The sequence below is a fragment of the Oncorhynchus clarkii genome, chromosome 21 (assembly GCF_045791955.1).
Source record: "Oncorhynchus clarkii lewisi isolate Uvic-CL-2024 chromosome 21, UVic_Ocla_1.0, whole genome shotgun sequence".
NCBI lineage: Eukaryota > Metazoa > Chordata > Actinopteri > Salmoniformes > Salmonidae > Oncorhynchus > Oncorhynchus clarkii.
The window spans coordinates 39,897,068-39,915,753 of record NC_092167.1 but is presented as its reverse complement, the minus strand read 5'-3'; the positions used below and the strand labels follow the sequence as shown (position 1 = coordinate 39,915,753).

At 45.0% G+C, this 18,686-nt stretch overlaps 1 protein-coding gene across 1 annotated transcript in view; it reads left to right on the top strand.

The window, feature by feature from the left end:
* Positions 1–12,609, top strand: part of LOC139379036 (DENN domain-containing protein 4C-like) — a 59,904-nt gene extending 47,295 nt beyond the window's left edge. The window contains exons 21-34 of the mRNA XM_071121763.1: positions 199–324; positions 477–620; positions 806–1,926; positions 2,227–2,431; positions 2,682–2,773; positions 3,023–3,198; positions 4,317–4,508; positions 6,950–7,139; positions 8,570–8,680; positions 8,967–9,104; positions 9,358–9,475; positions 9,705–9,858; positions 9,995–10,059; positions 10,280–12,609. Of these exons, the coding sequence (XP_070977864.1) occupies positions 199–324; positions 477–620; positions 806–1,926; positions 2,227–2,431; positions 2,682–2,773; positions 3,023–3,198; positions 4,317–4,508; positions 6,950–7,139; positions 8,570–8,680; positions 8,967–9,104; positions 9,358–9,475; positions 9,705–9,858; positions 9,995–10,059; positions 10,280–10,416 (2,969 nt within the window). The 3' untranslated portion in view covers positions 10,417–12,609. The remainder of the gene's footprint in view (positions 1–198; positions 325–476; positions 621–805; positions 1,927–2,226; positions 2,432–2,681; positions 2,774–3,022; positions 3,199–4,316; positions 4,509–6,949; positions 7,140–8,569; positions 8,681–8,966; positions 9,105–9,357; positions 9,476–9,704; positions 9,859–9,994; positions 10,060–10,279) is intronic.
* The last annotated feature ends 6,077 nt before the right edge of the window (positions 12,610–18,686 follow it).

Sequence of the window (18,686 nt, the reverse complement as noted above, 5' to 3'; positions counted from 1 at the left end):
GCAGCACAGGTAGGCTGCAGCACAGGTAGGCTGCAGCCTGGAAACACTGGACCAGGCCACTCACACAACTTTGCCCAGCCCCTAGCTGCTACCCCCTAACCCCTAGGTACTAGCCTATAGCTCCGAGCCCCAACTCCTTAGATATGCACAGATCTGAACGGACTGGGTAGATGACAACAATATGTTTGTGTCCCACAGGAGGTCAGTCTGACCAGGGCTACGGCTCTAAAGATGAGCTGCATCAGGTGCAAGTGGATTTGGCTCCATCAGCAGCCCCTCTTGTCGATGTGGATCACCGCAGCAAGCCCAAAGCACAGCACAATGGTAACCAAATCAGGCATTTCCAAAATATATACGCCAGTCTAATCTAGAAGAACACATCTGCTGGTTGAGCATGCATTTTTATTCAGGATTTTCTATCAGCAAAAATTAATAAAATAAAAATGTTCACTTGATGTGGGATAATGTCTCTTCAGGTGGGGACATAGCTGGCTCGGTGGACAGTTCTGTGGTCGTAGCGGAGCCCACCAGCCCTGTTGAAGCCATCCCACATGTCCCCAGCATCGTCAAGCTGTCCACAGGAGGGAGCTTCGATACTGCCATGAAGAGAGGAGAAACTGGTAAGTGACAGGAGCAGACCCAAATGTATAAACCTAATCTCAATCTGAGGTTGACACATTTGATATTAAGGGTGACGTCTGCAATATCACTGAACTCTGGGGGGGTGGTTTATTTGAGTAAACTTCCGGACAGAAAAAGGTCCCCAGAATTGAAGGCATGCTTCTGTGTTCCTCTCTACCACCAGCCCCAGGGAAACTGTTCTCTCTGCGCTGCCAGAGCGAGAATGTCTCTCTGCCGGAGGAGGGTGAGTCTACAGCCCCGGGTGGCTCTGGGGAGGCGGGGCCTGCAGTTCAGGGGCAGGGCCAGCGCCAGAAGGCCTTCTCGGAGCGCAGCTGCAGCTTCAGCGTCGAGAGTCGTGCCGGCATGCTGATGGAGAAAAATGGTGTGGACCACATCGCGAGACGCATGGGTGCCGATGCCCGAATCCTCGCCGATGCCCTTTCTGGGTGTGGCACCACCCAACCACCTACAAATCCACCATCCAAGGCCCTTTTTAAGGAGTTGGAGTCAGAGGAGGGGCGTTGTCCGATGCTGGGGAAACTGTCAGAGGAGGAGGGTCCTGTAATGGACCCAACCCCATTGGAGGAGGGGCTAGGGAAAGAGGAGGAGAGAATGGACGGGGAGGATGAGATGGGACTGAAGTTGGAAGAGGAAGGAGATTCAGGGGGGAGGGGTGATAGCTCTCTGCCAACCCTGGAGATGAAGGAGGTGGATGTGGGGGCTGATCCCCTCTCCCTGCTGGTCTCAGAGCACGAAGAGTTGGCCTCCGTAACCAGCCAGGAGCTGCCGCACTCCATGCCCGCCGTGGTGTCCCGAAACCTGGCAGACGAGATTGAGATGTACATGAGCCTGCGAAGCCCACTGGGCCCCAAGTCCTCCAGTATGGAGTTCCACCAGGGGGGCCAGGGAGGGGACTCTTCCCCGGACACTGCCCCAGTTAAGCAAGCTCTAGAACGGAGGTCCAGCCTCCCTGTGCCCCCTGTCAAACACCCAGGGGGTTCAAGCGGGGACTCGACGCCCAAACGCAGCCCTGCTGCTGTCACGCGCTCCAAGACCTTCGCCGTTATGGCCACCAGGAGCCGCGGTGTTGTGGCCAGCCCGAGGTCGTCACTGACTGCGCTGGTGAGGTCATCGCAAAATGGCTCGCTGGGCTCGGTCATCAACTCCATCTCAGGCATGAAGATGGACACCCTGCTCTCTGGTCCCAAGATGGACGTGTTGAAGTCAGGCATGAAGCAGGCAGGGAACCTGGCCAGCAAAGTGTGGGGGGCTGTGGCCTCAGCCTATTCCTACTCCGATGACGAGGTGAGCGGGGATGGACTGCAGAACATACATACATAGATTAACTAAGAAATAACCGTAAAATGGTAATTAATTGCACAAAAATAACCTGCAACAGCCAGATGATATAGATACCACACGGTCAAACACCATTATATACAGAAACATGATGTAAGACTTTCATTATTCAAGCAGAGCTTCTCATTTCAGTTTCACCTCGCAAATCATATTGCAGAATGCATTCAATGTTGTACATGGGAATAATATGAAGATTCACAATTGTTTGGAAGTTTGAATTTTTTCTTATTTCCCCCCTCTCCCCAGGATGAGCTGGCCCCGGGCTATAGGGATAGGGATAGTTTCCCTGCCGGGCTGGATGAGTCCATGCTGTCAGGGGGTGGAGGAGGGGACAGTCCCACCCACAGAGGGCCAACCCAAGGCCTGGTGTCCAACGGACTGACACAGAGCAGCACCAGCCTGGCCAGCAGCAGTAGCAGCAGTGACACAGGGAGAGGACCTCACTCCACACGTAAGACGCGCGCGCACACACACACACACACACACACACACACAGCTTATATAAATACAAAAGTATGTAGGCATATACTCACATACTCCTATATATGCATGCAGAGACAAACAATGTTACCTGTATACACAGTCGCAACTTTAACTCTGCGCGCACAGTAAACACACAAAAAATATGTAGACGGGTGTATGGTTGAAAACTGAGTGTAGAAGTGAGTGACTGTATACTGTGTGTGTGTGTGTGTGTGTAGTGACTCCAGGACGGCCAGGGAGAGGTCCAGACTCTGATCAAGGCTCCCACCACACCAGCTCCTCAAGTATCTACCAGAACTGTGCCCTAGAGGTGAGAATATCATACTCACAATTACTGGCTACAGTACTCAACATACTGTCTCACCGAGTCAAAGAGTGAGCACAAGTGCTTTAGTAACCTGGCAGTACATACATAGGAGCTATAGAGTCATTTTAGACTGTGACATCTTGCTATCCATAACATGAGTTTGCTGCTGTTATCTAGCCAGGGAGCCTCAAGTAGCCTATGCCAGGTGCATCTGTAATGTTTCTGTGTGTGTGCGTTTACGCGTGTTCCTAGGTGCTGATGTCCAGCTGCTCCCTGTGTCGGTCCTGTGAGTGTCTGGTGTACGACGAGGAGATCATGGCGGGCTGGACGGCAGACGACTCCAACCTCAACACCACCTGTCCTTTCTGCCGCGCCGCCTTTCTGCCTCTGCTCCACGTCGAGTTCCACGACCTACGCACCAACACAGCGTGGGTGTCTGTGGATTTGTTGATTGTTGAATAGATCCGTTTAATAGTACATTTTTCCGGTTTAAAACCCAGTGATTTCCCTGTGTTTTATATACACTACCGTTCAAAAGTTTGGTGTCACTTAGAAATGTCCTTGTTTTTGAAAGAAAAGCACATATTTTGTCCATTAAAATAACATCAAATTGATCAGAAATTCAGTGTAGACATTGTTAATGTTGTAAATGACTATAAGTTGACTCAGGTTTGCCAAAAAGCATCTGGAAGCACTTGGATGATCATCAAGACTCTTGGAAGAATGTTCTATGGACAGATGAGTCAAAAGTATAACTTTTTGGACCACATGGGTCCCGTTATGCCTGACAAATCAAACACTGCATTCCACACTAAGGACCTTATACCAACGGTCAAGCATGGTGGCGGTAGTGTGATGGTTTGGAGATGCTTTGCTGCCTCAGGACCTGGATGACTTACATTTACAGAGCAGAATTCACGGTTCCTTCTATTTCAGAGAATTCTAAAGGAGAATGTCAGGCCATCCGTCTGTGAGCTGAAGCGCAGCTGGGTCATGCAGCAAGAAAATGATTCGAAACGCACTATCAAGTCGACATAAAAATGGCTAAAAAGTTTAAGTTTTGGAATGGCCTAGCCAAAGTCCAGACCTAATCCCAATAGAGATGTGGCAGGACTTGAAACGAGTAGTTCATACTTGAAAACCCACAAATGTTGCTGAGTTAAAGCAGTTCTGCGTGGAAGAGTGGGCAAAAATTCCTCCCCGGCGACGTGAGAGACTGATCAACAACTACAGGAAGTGTTAAGTTGCAGTCATTGCAGCTAAAGGTGGCACAACCAGTTATTGAGTATAAGGGGGCAATTACTTTTTCACACAGGGCCATTGGGTGTTGCATAACTTTGTTTATGAAATTAATTAAATAAGTATGTAATTGTTGGTTCCCTTTATCTAAAATTAGGTTTTGGTTGAAGATCTGATAGCATTCAGTATAAAAATATAAAAAAATAGAGACTACTAGAAATGGGGAAAATACTTTTTCACAGTACTGTATATGGCTGGATAGTTGTGTATGCTCTATTCTGTTTCAAAGTGTTGATCTCCCCTACAGGTTCTACCTGAAGCCCAGTGCATCAGGAGACAGTATCCACAGCGCCAGCCACCATCCCACAACTACAGACTCCACCGTGCTCGTGGTGGGGGGTGCAGCAGACACCCCGCGCCCGGACCTCATCAGCTTCCCAGAATCCTCCTCTGAGGACCCAGGGGAGGCCCCGGCCAGCCAAACAGCCACTCACAAGAGGTCTGTTCACAGAAATGCCTGTCTCATGAATCACTTAGTGACTATACTAACACAGGTAGAACAAGAACCCAGATGTTTCACCGGATGTATACTGGTGAGGAGAGGAAGCCCAGTGGTCGGCAATAGGGGAGTATGGAGCGAAATGCAACTGGGCCTACATTCTGCAGACGTTCCCTAACAAAAATATGCAAATGCATGTTGGAATGCGCCAATAGGGTCTCGTTACCTTGTTCTTGGCTCTGCCCACTGTGCTTAGTTTGCTCCCATTGAAAAGAACACAGATGAAGTATCTTGGTTTAGTTCTATATATAAACTCAGCAAAAAAGAAATGTCCCTTTTTCAGGACCCTGTCTTTCAAAGAAAATTTGTAAAAGTCCAAATAACTTCACAGATCTTCATTGTAATGGGTTTAAACACTGTTTCCCATGCTTGTTCAATGAACCACAAACAAATAATGAACATGCGCCTGTGGAACGGTCGTTAAGACACGAACAGCTTACAGACGGTAGGCAATTAAGGTCACAGTTATGAAAACTTAGGACACTAAAGAGGCCTTTCTACTGACTCTGAAAAACACCAAAAGAAAGATGCCCAGGGTCCCTGCTCATATACGTGAATGTGCCTTAGGCATGCTGTAAGGAGGCATGAGGACTGCAGATGTGGCCAGGGCAATAAATTGCAATGTCCTTACAGTGAGACGCCTAAGACAGCGCTACAGGGAGACAGGACGGACAGCTGATCGTCCTCGCAGTGACAGACCACATTTAACAACACCTAAGCAGGATCATCTGAACATCACACCTGTGGGACAGGTACAGGATGGCAACAACAACTACCCGAGTTACACCAGGAACGCACAATCCCTCCGTCATTGCTCAGACTGTCCGCAATAGGCTGAGAGAGGCTGGACAGAGGGCTTGAAGGCCTGTCGCAAGGCAGGTCCTCACCAGACATCACCGGCAATAATGCCCCCTATGGGCACAAACCCACCGTCGCTGGACTAGACAGGACTGGCAAAAAGTGCTCTTCACTGACGAGTCACGGTTTTGTCTCACCAGGGGTGATGGTCGGATTTGCATTTATCGTCGAAGGAATGAGCGTTACATCAAGGCCTGTACTCTGGAGCGGGATCGATTTGGAGGTGGAGGGTCCGTCATGGTCTGGGGCGGTGTGTCACAGCATCATCGGACTGAGCTTGTTGTCATTGCAGGCAATCAACGCTGTGCGTTACAGGGAAGACATCCTCCTCCCTCATGTGGTACCCTTCCTGCAGACTCATCCTGTCCTGGCCTTCCAGTATGACAATGCCACCACACACAAAAGGAGCAGTATGGCTGATTTCCTGCAAGACAGGATTGTCAGTGAAGAGCCCGGATCTCAATCCCATTGAGCACGTCTGGGACCTGTTGGATCGAAGGGTGAGGGTTAGGGCCATTCCCCCCCAGAAATGTCCAGGAACTTGCAGGTGCCTTGGTGAAAGAGTGGGGTAACATCTCACTGACAAATCTGGTGCAGTCCATGAGGAGGAGATGCACTGCAGTACTTAAGGCAGCTGGTAGCCACACCAGATACTTACTGGCATTTGATTTTGACCCCCCCCCCCCCCTCCTTTGTTCAGGGACACATGATTCCCTTTCTGTTAGTCACATGTCTGTGGAACTTGTTCAGTTTATGTCTGTTGTTGAATCTTATGTTCATACAAATATTTACAATATATATATTTATGTTAAGTTTGCTGAAAATAAATGCAGTTGACAGTAAGAGGACGTTTCTTTTTTTGCTGAGTTTAAATATATATATTGTGTGTTAAAAATAAAAAAAATGTACAACGCTCCTTTTTCTCCCCAATATTGTGGCATCCAATTGGTAGTTAGTCTTGTGTCATCGCTGCACCTCCCTTACGGACATGGGAGAGGCGCATCCTCCGAAACACAACCCAGCCAAGCTTCACTGCTTCTTGACAACAACACCCACTTAACCCGGAAGCCAGCCGCACCAGTGTGTCAGAGGAAACACCGTACTCCTGGCAACCGTGTCAGCGTGCACTGCGCCCGGCCCGCCACAGGAGTCGCTAGTCCCCGATGGAACAAGGACATCCCTGCCGGGCCAAACCCTCCCCTAACCTGGACGACACTGGGCCAATTGTGCACCGCCCCATGGTTCTCCATGTCACGGCCGGCTGCGACAGAGCCTGTACTCAAACCCAGAATCTCTAGAGGCACAGCTAGCACTGCAAGCCAGTGCCTTAGGCCAGTTCTAAATATATTTGATACTATTATAAGGGCATCACGTGTATCCTAATGATGCTAACTTCTTCCTCTTTTAAATTGAACTGTCAGAGCCGAAACATCACAAGCTGACGACTTGACTCGCACTTGCTGTAAATGTTTGTTAAAGTTCCTATGTCTCTGTATTTGCCCTCTCCTCTGTACGTTTGTCAGTTTGGTACCGGTACCGGAGCCGGCTCAGTCGGACCCTCTGGGCTTGCTGGAACACCAGGCAGGGAAGCGGGGGACTTCTCTGACGCGCAGTAACAGCGTGGGCGGGCCACTACAGAGCCTGGTCTCTTACCAGAGACCACCCGGACACGGCGTGTCCACCACCAGCCTGCCCTGCAGCCTGACAGAGGTGGTGAGTGTCCTGAGAATGTTTTCATAACGTATCAATAATGTCCTCACAATGTCCCAGTAATGTCCTCACAATGTCCCAGTAATGTCCCAGTAATATCCTCGCAATCCTTACCACTTCCAGGACTTGAGTCAATTACATTTCAGTAAAGTCAATTCAGGGTATCAATTTAAATTCATCTTTGAGTCAAAAATTACTTTCTGTTTGTGGACTTTCATTGAAATGTAATTTTCCGGTACTTTAAAACTGCAGCATCTATACTGGCCATGCAGTTACAGTGCATTCGGAAAGTATTCAAACCCTTGACTTTTTCCACATTTTGTTGCAGCTTTATTCTGAAAGGGATTACATTTTTTTAAATCTTCATCAATCTACACACAATACCCCATAATGGCAAAGCGAAAACAGGTTTTTAGACATTTTAGCAAATGTTTTAAAAATAAAAAAACATAACTATTCAGACCCTTTGCTATAGACCCTTTGCTTTAGACTCAAATTGACCTCGGGTGGATCCTGTTTCCATTGATCATCCTTGATGTTTCAACAACTTGATTGGAGTCCACCTGTGGTAAATTGAATTGATTCAACATGATTTGGAATGGCACACACCTGTCTATATAAGGTCCCACAGTTGACAGTGCATGTCAGAACAAAAACCAAGCCACGAGGTCGAAGGAATTGTCTGTAGAGCTCCGAGACGGGATTATGTTGAGGCATAGATCTGGAGAAGGGTACCAAAACATTTCTACAGCATGGAAGGTCCCCAAGAACACAGTGGCCTCCATCATTCTTAAATGGAAGAAGTTTAGAACTACCAAGACACTTCCTAGAGCTGGCCGCCCGGCCAAACTGAGCAATCGGTGGAGAAGGGCCTTGGTCAGGGAGGTGACCAAGAACCCGATGGTTACTCTGGCAGAACTCCAGACTTCTTCTGTGGAGATGGGAGAACCTTCCAGAAGGACAACCATCTCTGCAGCACTCCACCAATCAGGCCTTTATGGTAGAGTGGCCAGACGGAAGCCTCTCCTCAGAAAAAGGCACATGACAGCCCGCTTGGAGTTTGCCAAAAGGCACCTAAATGATTCAGACCATGAGACACAAGATTCTCTGGTCTGATGAAACCAAAATTGAACTCTTTGGCCTCAATGCCAACTGGCATGTCTGGAGGAAACCTTGCACCATCCCTACTGTGAAGCACAGTGGTGGCGGTATCATGCTGTGGGGATGTTTTTCAGCGACCGGGAGACTAGTCAGGATCGAATGGAAAGATGAAAAAGAGCAAAGTACATAGAGATCCTTGACGAAAACCTGCTCCAGAGCTCTCAGGACCTCAGACTGGGGCGCCCATTCACCTTCCGACAAATTATATCTTGTGTGGATGGTCAGAAGGAGTTGCACAACTGCCTAAAGCCGTCTGTATGTGTCTCTCTCAGGATGGCCTGGGACAAAAGCGGCCCAACCCCATGCCAGTGTCTGTGCCCTACCTCAGCCCCCTGGTCCTCCGCAAAGAACTGGAGACCCTACTAGAGAACGAGGGGGACCAGGTAATGCACATTTAACAGACCTAAGAATATGTTCAGAAGGATGCAACATTTCAACTAGACAGGACCGCAAAATGGAACCCATAGATTGTTACATGAATTATGACTTTATGTGTCAATGATGTCAAGATGCTATTGTATGTGTGTCCCATTTACTTTTTAAGTCATTTAGCAGATGATCTGGTCAGTTTTCAACCTTGCTCTTGCTGTTTCCATCATCCCAGGGACTTGACAGATTTGAACAATAAGCTGTAGTACCCCTTTTGAGCACTGTTTAATTCACAACCAGGTGATCTACACCCATAAATTCCTGAGTCAACACCCCATCATCTTCTGGAACCTGGTGTTTTATTTCTGTCGCCTGGACCTGCCCAGCTACCTGCCTGGCCTCATCCTCACCTCAGAACACTGCAACAATGGAGTACAGGTACATGACCATGCAGAGCACCCGCACACGCCCATGCTCACACACACACACACACACACACACACACACACACACACACACACACACACACTACTCCTCTCCACATGAGAGTACTGTAACAATAGACTAGTGGTCAATCTCATGCAGATAGGAACATTGCTCTCTCTACTTATGATCACGCCGGAGCACTGTTCAAGTAGGGTAACAGAAGATGACTGTGTTTGTCTGTATTTTTTATTCACCATGTTTGCAGCTCCCCCAGACCTCCCTGTCCCAGGACAGTAAACAGGTGTATGTGCAGCTGCTGTGGGACAACATCAACCTGCACCAGGAGCCTGGCGATCCCCTCTACCAGAGCTGGAGGACCCTGCGTGAGTACAGAGAGACCGAGAGCGTGAGCTCGTACGTCTGATCAAGCAATCATCCTCAGAACACTGCATTCTCTCTCTGGGTCTCTGTCTGCGTGTGTGATGTATTTTTGGCCATATTCATTAATGGACAGGATGTCTGCTATTAAAAATATCTATACCCATGACATACATTATTCTAATGTATTGAACAGTGAATGTAATGAGTAATGACCCATCTGTTGTTCCCCAGTGGAGCAGAAGGCCACCCTGGCCCCCACGGACCATCAGGAGACACGGACCTTCCTCAACAGCATCGTCCGCAGCATCCAGACGAACGACGTATACGGCCCCATCAATCTGCTCCTCCGAGAGGTCAAGCGGCACCCGGAGGTCAAACGCCAAAGGTACGTCCTCTGAAGCTTATGGTTTTGGTTGATCCATTTTGTGAGACGAAAGCATTGCATTTGTCAATGTTCTCTGTTGGTGTCTGTCTGTACTGTTTTGATCTATTCATGAATCAATCGATCTGTCTCTTATCAGGGGTATCTATAGGGAGATCCTCTTCCTGGCGCTTGTGGCATTGGGACGGGAGAACATTGACGTCGGTGAGTGAACTGTTTTCACAACCCAACCACTCTCTTTAAACCAAGACTGGGATTTGGGTAATTCCAATCAACCACTGTTGTTGAGACTGCTATAGTTACCACAGCTACTATGAGCTTTTCTATCCTGAGTTTGATAAGCTATGTATAAAAAAAACAAATTCTATTTCCAGGTTTCTATCATGTTCTGATTGGATATTCTTCCCTCCTGTGTTTCCAACAGAGGCCTTTGACCGTGAATACCGCCAGGCCTTTGATGATCTGAGCACAGAGCAGCTCAAGACTCTGCACAAGATTGACCGGCCACCCAACAGCAATGTCCAGTGGTGCCTCAAGTGCTTTGGAGCTCCAGTCATCTGACCTTGCCACCGCTGCCCTCTACTGGACGGTCTGAGAAGTGCTCCACCTGTGGCCCTCACTCACGCCGTGGAGAGGAGCAGAGAGGAGACAGAGGAAAAAGGGGAAAGAAACTTGATGGGTAGTGGTGGGTCAGGGTGTAAGGGAGAATCTTGGACAGATCATTTTTACACCCTCCTATCGCCCAAAGATGGTACTTTTTTTTATCCCTATCCCGAAAGGCCCTATTGTTGATGTTTTTTCTCCTGCCTATTGTAGCTCTTCCCGCAGGCCGATTTGTAACTCAAATAGTTATTTATGTGAATATTCTGGAGGGTGCGGTAGAGAGACTTGTTCTTTATGAAATGGTGTGTTTCTTTATCGATGTTGTAGAGCGAGTGAAGTGTGTATCTCACTGCCCAGTCCTGTGTGTGACCTTGCTCCAGCTCTGTCCTACTGTCCTGTAGCCCCACGGTGACCTCTAGAACCACCTTGTAGTAACCTAGGAGGCCATTCACCCATGGACAGAATACTGATCGTCACTGTCATTGATGTGCACTTTTAGAAACGGTAACTTTACCAGTCCATTGGTTGTCTTTTTTTGTACATATTTTTCTAAATGGGGGAAATTTGAAAACCGGGGTTGCCTTTTTTTCAAAACGAGGAGGAATATTGGTGCCTTGATAATTTCTCCAGATTCAGTCTTATAAACTAATGTTATTGTCATTGTGGGTGTTTCTCTCGATGCAATTTATTTTTGAGCAGTACTTTTCTCTTGTTTGTGTGTGAATAAGTGTTGGATAAGGGCGTATTGAGGCTGCCGCAGACAGTCAGTCAAGATCAGTTCGAGAACATTCCAGAACCCTGCACTTGTGTCTTAAAGAAAAGCAAAAACTATATGAGTTTGTATTCTTACCATATTGACATCCCAATAGGAGAGAGATAGTATACCCAAAAACCTTGAATGTTCCAGACATTTTGGGACTAGACATCAAACGTAAGCGTGAATTGGAAGGGAACTGAGATGCCAAACCACTAACGTGCAGCTCTTTCCTTCACCTGCCATCGCTCCATGCCTTAAGCAAGACACGAGAGCTGTTCTCTCACATGAAAAGAAACCATGGTAAGTTACTGCGGTACCTGTTGACCAGTCAGTCAGTCAGTCCAATGTGTTTGTTTGTTTTTAACGATTTCATTTTTAACTGCAACGTACAGTTAAAACGATTATGGTAAAATATGCATTCATGTGATAAAAAATCTGCTTGTGTACATGCTTGGGTCACTCCTTAATCATAAACCATAATATATAGATTAGCACATCTCCCTTGGAAAGCATCATGAAGCATTGTAGTTATAGCAAATACTGTTTTCTTTGGACAAGCTAGCTTTTAAGGTTTACATATTAGTGTGGTCTGCCTTAATTCATTTTGTCACGTCTCTTGTTTTCCATTGATTGTGAATGGAATATCAATTTTGACAATGAAGAGCGGAAGAGACTACACAGAACGTAAAGGACTCATTAAAACCAACGTGGTATAGTGTATTCAAACAGGAGAGCTGTGCCCAGCGCCTATGAATAGAAGTGTCGATCCTAGATCAGCACTCTAAGATGCTTTAAGAATACGGACCCAAATTACATTCCAGAAAGTATCCTAACTCCTACAACGGCTCTACACACCGCGTTGTAGGACAATGGGTGAATATACAGACGTGTGAATATACTGTTCATTGTTCAGATTGTCCTGCTTACATTAGTACATGATTTAACCAAATTGTTATCCTCTATTCCAACATTTTAAAGGTTTAAACATCAAACATTACCACCGATGAACATTTATTTCACCATTTCTTTCCAAATCAGTAAATGGTATGAGGATCTAAAACTTACAGGAAACCTAAAATAAACCTAATTCCAACAATTTGTTGTTATGATATGGTAACATATGGAGTACAGAACATGTATCAGTCCAATCACACAGTGGTGTTATACGTTTGACTAACTTCTTATATTGAAGTGATCCCACCATATGTGGCATTGTACATTTGAGCGTTTCCTGTTGGCTAAGAGCTTATGATAATATGCTCGCCAGAGGATGTACAGAAAGACGGTTCTATTCAAAATGGTTAAACGGACCCCCTACTGTCCTGTGGAATTGATGTGAATGTCTATACACTATTGTGCCGCAATAAATTAGTTGTGACCTGATTCAAAACAAACCCTGCATCTAGTGATTTATTTGCATTAGTCACTGCATTGGTTTGGAGACAATTACTAACCCATTCTTCAACATGGCATTAAGGGAGTACATCTTGCCACCAAAACACCAACACAGTTCTGGAAAAGTAACTTTAGTTATGAATGAATGATTTTAAAATACTAACAATATGTAAAAAATAAATGATACAAATATATATATATATATATATATATATATATATATACATTGAACAAAAATATAAAAACAGCATTCAACAATTTCGAAGATTTTACTGAGTTACAGTTCATAAGGAAATCAGTCAATTTAAATGATTTCATCTGGCCCTAATCTATGGATTTTAGTGTCCTTTCCTTGGCCCCAGCACAAGGTGCACCTGTGTAATGATTATGCTGTTTAATCAGCTTCTTGACATGCCACACCTGTCAGGTGGATGGAAACAAATTTGAGTGGGCTGAGATTAGAATAATATTTCATATCTCATTATGACTGCAAGAAAAACATTTATAGCATGTTTTTTTATCTAGTTTATCTACGTCTTAATTTCTCCTACTTCCTCTCTCACTACCCTCATAAGTTTATTTTCGTGGTCTTACGCATCAAAGCCATTTGCACTAAAAAGTATGAAAGAACACCAACTGTTTTCGAAGTGCTTGCTTTGCAGGTCGGCTAACCTATTATTAACCAATGAACAGATGACGCCTGATGCAGGAAAAACACTTTGGAAAGCTTTTTCTGAACCATTGTCTTGTTCGCTCAAACAAAAAACAGTCTTCTGGAAGGGGAATCACCAACATACTTAAGTGTGGTCTAAAGCAACCTAAATCATCTCTTACTCCAAGGTAAGAATTCATCAGTGTACTTCGTCACAGTGACACACCCAACTACACGAAAGCCACCAAAGTTTGGAATAACCTTTTGACCTGTGTGTCAAACCAAATACTGTGTAATCTACTGTTCACCATCCCTCTTCTTCCCTGACCCTTTCCCTGCTGTAAACTAATAGAAATATAAGTACAGTACAATTTTTTTAGGGGAAAATTTCTTAAGCTTTTTAAAGCTTTATATCCTACATGCAACCGCAAAATGTTTCGTCTAATCCTGACTATTCTTCTATTCCATAAAAGATTAGATATGTCTTTTCAAAACTTCCTAGAAACTGTAAAGCTAAATATGTTACTAGTATCCTAAAGTTAACAATCTAATAAAATATATGTATCTAAAAGAGACTATGCTGCAAAACAGTGCTTTAGCTATTTCAGTCCCTGAGAAACTGTTTATTGGCCCATTGGCACAAGCAGTTTGTGTAAGATGGACATATGTGGAACCCACTTTATCTTCTGATGCAGACACATATAGTACCAGTCAAAAGTTTGGACACACCTAATCATTCAAGGGTTTTTATGTTTACTGTTTACATTTAAGAGTAATAGAGAAGACATCAAAATTATGAAATAACATATGGAATCATGTAGTAACCAAAGTGTTAAACAAATCCAAATATATTTTATTTTCTTTAAAGTAGCCACCCTTTGCCTTTATGACAGCTTTGCACAGTCTTGAAGGAGTTCCCACATATGCTGAGCACTTGTTGGCTGCTTTTCCTTCACTCTGCGGTCCAACTCATCCCAACCCATCTCAATTCTGTTGAGGTCAGGTGATTGTCGAGGCCAGGTCAACTAATGCAGCACTCCATCACTCTCCTTCTTGGTCAAATAGCCCATTGTTCTGTTGAAAAACAAATGATAGTCCCACTAAGCGCAAACCAGATGAGATGGCTGCAGAATGCTGTGGTAGCCATGTTGGTTTAGTGTGCCTTGAGTTCTAAATAAATCAGTGTCACCAGCAAAGCGCCATCACACCTCCTCCATGCTTCACGATCGGAACCACACGTGGAGATAATCCATTCACCTACTCTGCGTTTCACAAAGACACGGTGGTTGGAACCAAAAAAAAGGACAGATTTCCACCGGTCTAATGTCCATTGCTTGTGTTTCTTGGCCTAAGCAAGTCTCTTCTTCTTCTTGGTGTCCTTTAGTGATTTATTTGCAGCAATTCAACCATGAAGGCCTGATTTCACGCATTCTCCTTTTAACCCAAAATATAAGCTCCTTTTAGTCCAATGTTTGTTAACAAAGTACTTTAAAAAAATCAAAAATTCACCTTTATTTAACCAGGTAGGCCAGTTGAGAACAAGTTCTCATTTACAACTGCAACCTGGCCAAGATAAAGCAAAGCAGTGCAACAAAAACAACACAGTTACACATGGGATAAATAAACGTACAGACAATAACACAAAATAAAAATATATATAGTGTGTGCAAATCTATTTACAATGTAAAACTATTTAGCCAAAATAAATTAAATGTAAACTATAATTTTATCATGCATGCTTTATCATTGCATTCATAGCTCTGTATATGAATTTGAGAGTGGTTACATTTTTCCAGCCCCATCCCTCAACTTTTTACCAAAACAGGGGTGGGGACACCGCTTTGTTATTGTTTCAACTACTGATTTACCCCTGTAATGATCAGCTTCTGCCAGGCTGAGTCTAGTGAATTAGCCCCCTCTATTGCCACTTTTACATATTTACAGCAAAAAGCAGGCATTAGTGTATTGCTTTGGAAATGCATTAACTCAGGTATTCCTAAACTGGGGTACAGGCCATGACATCAGGTGTATGCCAAATACAAATGTGATTGACATTTAAAAAATGGGGCTAAACATTTGGGTGAGTAGCCTCGTTTCTCTGACAAATAAAATGGAACTTTATCTAGTGTTCAGTAAAATAACAACACAATGTTAAATACAGGTAGCCTCGTCAAATAATTAACATCCAATCACATTAACCATTACTCTCTCGCATGAATTCCACTAACGGTCTGTATGTAGCCAAACGTAGCTGCTGCTCATGTTGGTATCTGTACTGTTGGCGCAAAAGCTATGACAGGGAGACATAGTGGAGAGATAAGGCGCATGCAAGCAGTTGCTCCCGACGCCACTTGGGTAGACCACCGAGAGGCTCTTGCTGCCAAGGAAATGTCTGACAGCTTGAAAGATGTTTTGGACACTACAGTGAAAATGGTTAACTTTGTTAAAGCAAGGCCCCTGAAATCTCGTGTATTTTCTGCACTATGCAATGATCTGGGCAGCGACCATGTAACGCTTTTACAATATACAGAAGTGCGCTGGTTATCAAGGGACAAACACGTTTTTTTAAAAATTGAGAGACAAGCTTAAAGTTTTCTTTACTGACCATAATTTTCACTTGTCTGACCGCTTGCATAATGACGAGTTTCTCACACTACTGGCCTATCTGGGTGATGTTTTTTCTCGCCTGAATGATCAGTATCTAGGATTACAGGGACTCTCCACAACTATATTCAACGTACGGGACTAAATTGAGGCTATGATTAAGAAGTTGGAGCTCTTCTCTGTCTGCATTAACAAGGACAACACACTGGTCTTTGTATGATTTTTTTTTTGTATGCAATTTAACTCGTTTATAGACAATGTCAAATGTGATATATCGAAGCACCTGAGTGAGTTGAGTGCGCAATTATCAATCAACCAATCAAATGTATTTATAAAGCCCTTCTTTCATCAGCTGATGTCACAAAGTGCTGTACAGAAACCCAGCCTAAAACGCCAAACAGCAAGCAATGCAGGTGTAGAAGCACGGTGGCCAGGAAAAACTCCCTAGAAAGACCGGAACCTAGGAAGAAACCTAGAGAGGAACCAGGCTATGAGGGGTGGCCAGTCCTCTTCTGGCTGTGCCTGGTGGAGATTATAACAGAACATGGCCAAGATGTTCAAATGTTCATAGATGTCCAGCAGGGTCAGATAATAATAATCACAGTGGTTGTAGAGGGTGCAACAGGTCAGCACCTCAGAAGTAAATGACAGTTGGCTTTTCATAGCCGATCAATCAGAATATATCTACAGCTCCTGCTGTCTCTAGAGAGTTTAAAACGGCAGGTCTGGGACAAGGTAGCACGTCAGGTCAGGGTTCCATAGCCGCAGGCAGAATAGTTGAACTGGTGCAGCAGCACGACCAGGTGGACTGGGGACAGCAAGGAGTCATCAGGCCAGGTAGTCCTGAGGCATGGTCCTAGGGCTCAGGTCCTCCGAGAGAGAATTAGAGAGAGCATACTTAAATTCACACAGGACACCAGATAAGACAGGAGAAATACTCTAGATACAACAGACTGACCCTAGCCCCCCGACACAAACCATTGCAGCATAAATACTGGAGGCTGAGACAGGAGGGGTCGGGAGACACTGTGGCTCCGTCCGATGATACCCCTGGACAAGGCCAAACAGGCAGGATATTACCCCACCCACTTTTCCAAAGCACAGCCTCCACACCACTAAAGGGATATCTTTAACCACTAACTTACTATCCTGAGACAAGGACGAGTATAGCCCACGAAGATCTCCCCCAAGGCATGAACCCGAGGGGGGCGCCAATCTGGACAGGAAGATCACGTCAGTGATTCAACCCACTCAAGTGACGCACCCCTCCTAGGGCCATGATGGAAGAGCACCAGTAAGCCAGTGACTCAGCTCCCGTAATAAGGTTTGAGGCAGAGAATCCCAGTGGCGAGAGGGGATTACGCAAGTACTTTCCCGAAGCTGATGACACAAACAACTGGAATCTTATCCCTTTCATGCCCTGCCTCCAGTCCACTTATCGATATCTGAACATCAAAATTGCAACAAGCGGTTCTGTGAAATTTTTATTTAATCAGAAGCCACTGCCAGATTTCTGAATTGGACTGTGCTGTTAAGACACTGATGCCCTTTGCCACCACGTACCTACAGTGCCTTGCGAAAGTATTCGGCCCCATTGAACTTTGCGACCTTTTGCCACATTTCAGGCTTCAAACATAAAGATATAAAACTGTATTTTTTTGTGAAGAATCAACAACAAGTGGGACACAATCATGAAGTGGAATGACATTTATTGGATATTTCAAACTTTTTTAACAAATCAAAAACTGAAAAATTGGGCGTGCAAAATTATTCAGCCCCCTTAAGTTAATACTTTGTTTGCTGCGATTACAGCTGTAAGTCGCTTGGGGTATGTCTCTAACAGTTTTGCACATCGAGAGACTGACATTTTTTCCCATTCCTCCTTGCAAAACAGCTCGAGCTCAGTGAGGTTGGATGGAGAGCATTTGTGAACAGCAGTTTTCAGTTCTTTCCACAGATTCTCGATTGGATTCAGGTCTGGACTTTGACTTGGCCATTCTAACACCTGGATATGTTTATTTTTGAACCATTCCATTGTAGATTTTGCTTTATGTTTTGGATCATTGTCTTGTTGGAAGACAAATCTCCGTCCCAGTCTCAGGTCTTTTGCAGACTACATCAGGTTTTCTTCCAGAATGGTTCTGTATTTGGCTCCATCCATCTTCCCATCAATTTTAACCATCTCCCCTGTCCCTGCTGAAGAAAAGCAGGCCCAAACCATGATGCTGCCACCACCATGTTTGACAGTGGGGATGATGTGTTCAGCTGTGTTGCTTTTACGCCAAACATAAGGTTTTGCATTGTTGCCAAAAAGTTCAATTTTGGTTTCATCTGACCAGAGCACCTTCTTCCACATGTTTGGTGTGTCTCCCAGGTGGCTTGTGGCAAACTTTAAACGACACTTTTTATGGATATCTTTAAGAAATGGCTTTCTTCTTGCCACTCTTCCATAAAGGCCAGATTTGTGCAATATACGACTGATTGTTGTCCTATGGACAGAGTCTCCCACCTCAGCTGTAGATCTCTGCAGTTCATCCAGAGTGATCATGGGCCTCTTGGCTGCATCTCTGATCAGTCTTCTCCTTGTATGAGCTGAAAGTTTAGAGGGACGGCCAGGTCTTGGTAGATTTGCAGTGGTCTGATACTCCTTCCATTTCAATATTATCGCTTGCACAGTGCTCCTTGGGATGTTTAAAGCTTGGGAAATCTTTTTGTATCCAAATCCGGCTTTAAACATCTTCACAACAGTATCTCGGACCTGCCTGGTGTGTTCCTTGTTCTTCATGATGCTCTCTGCACTTTTAACGGACCTCTGAGACT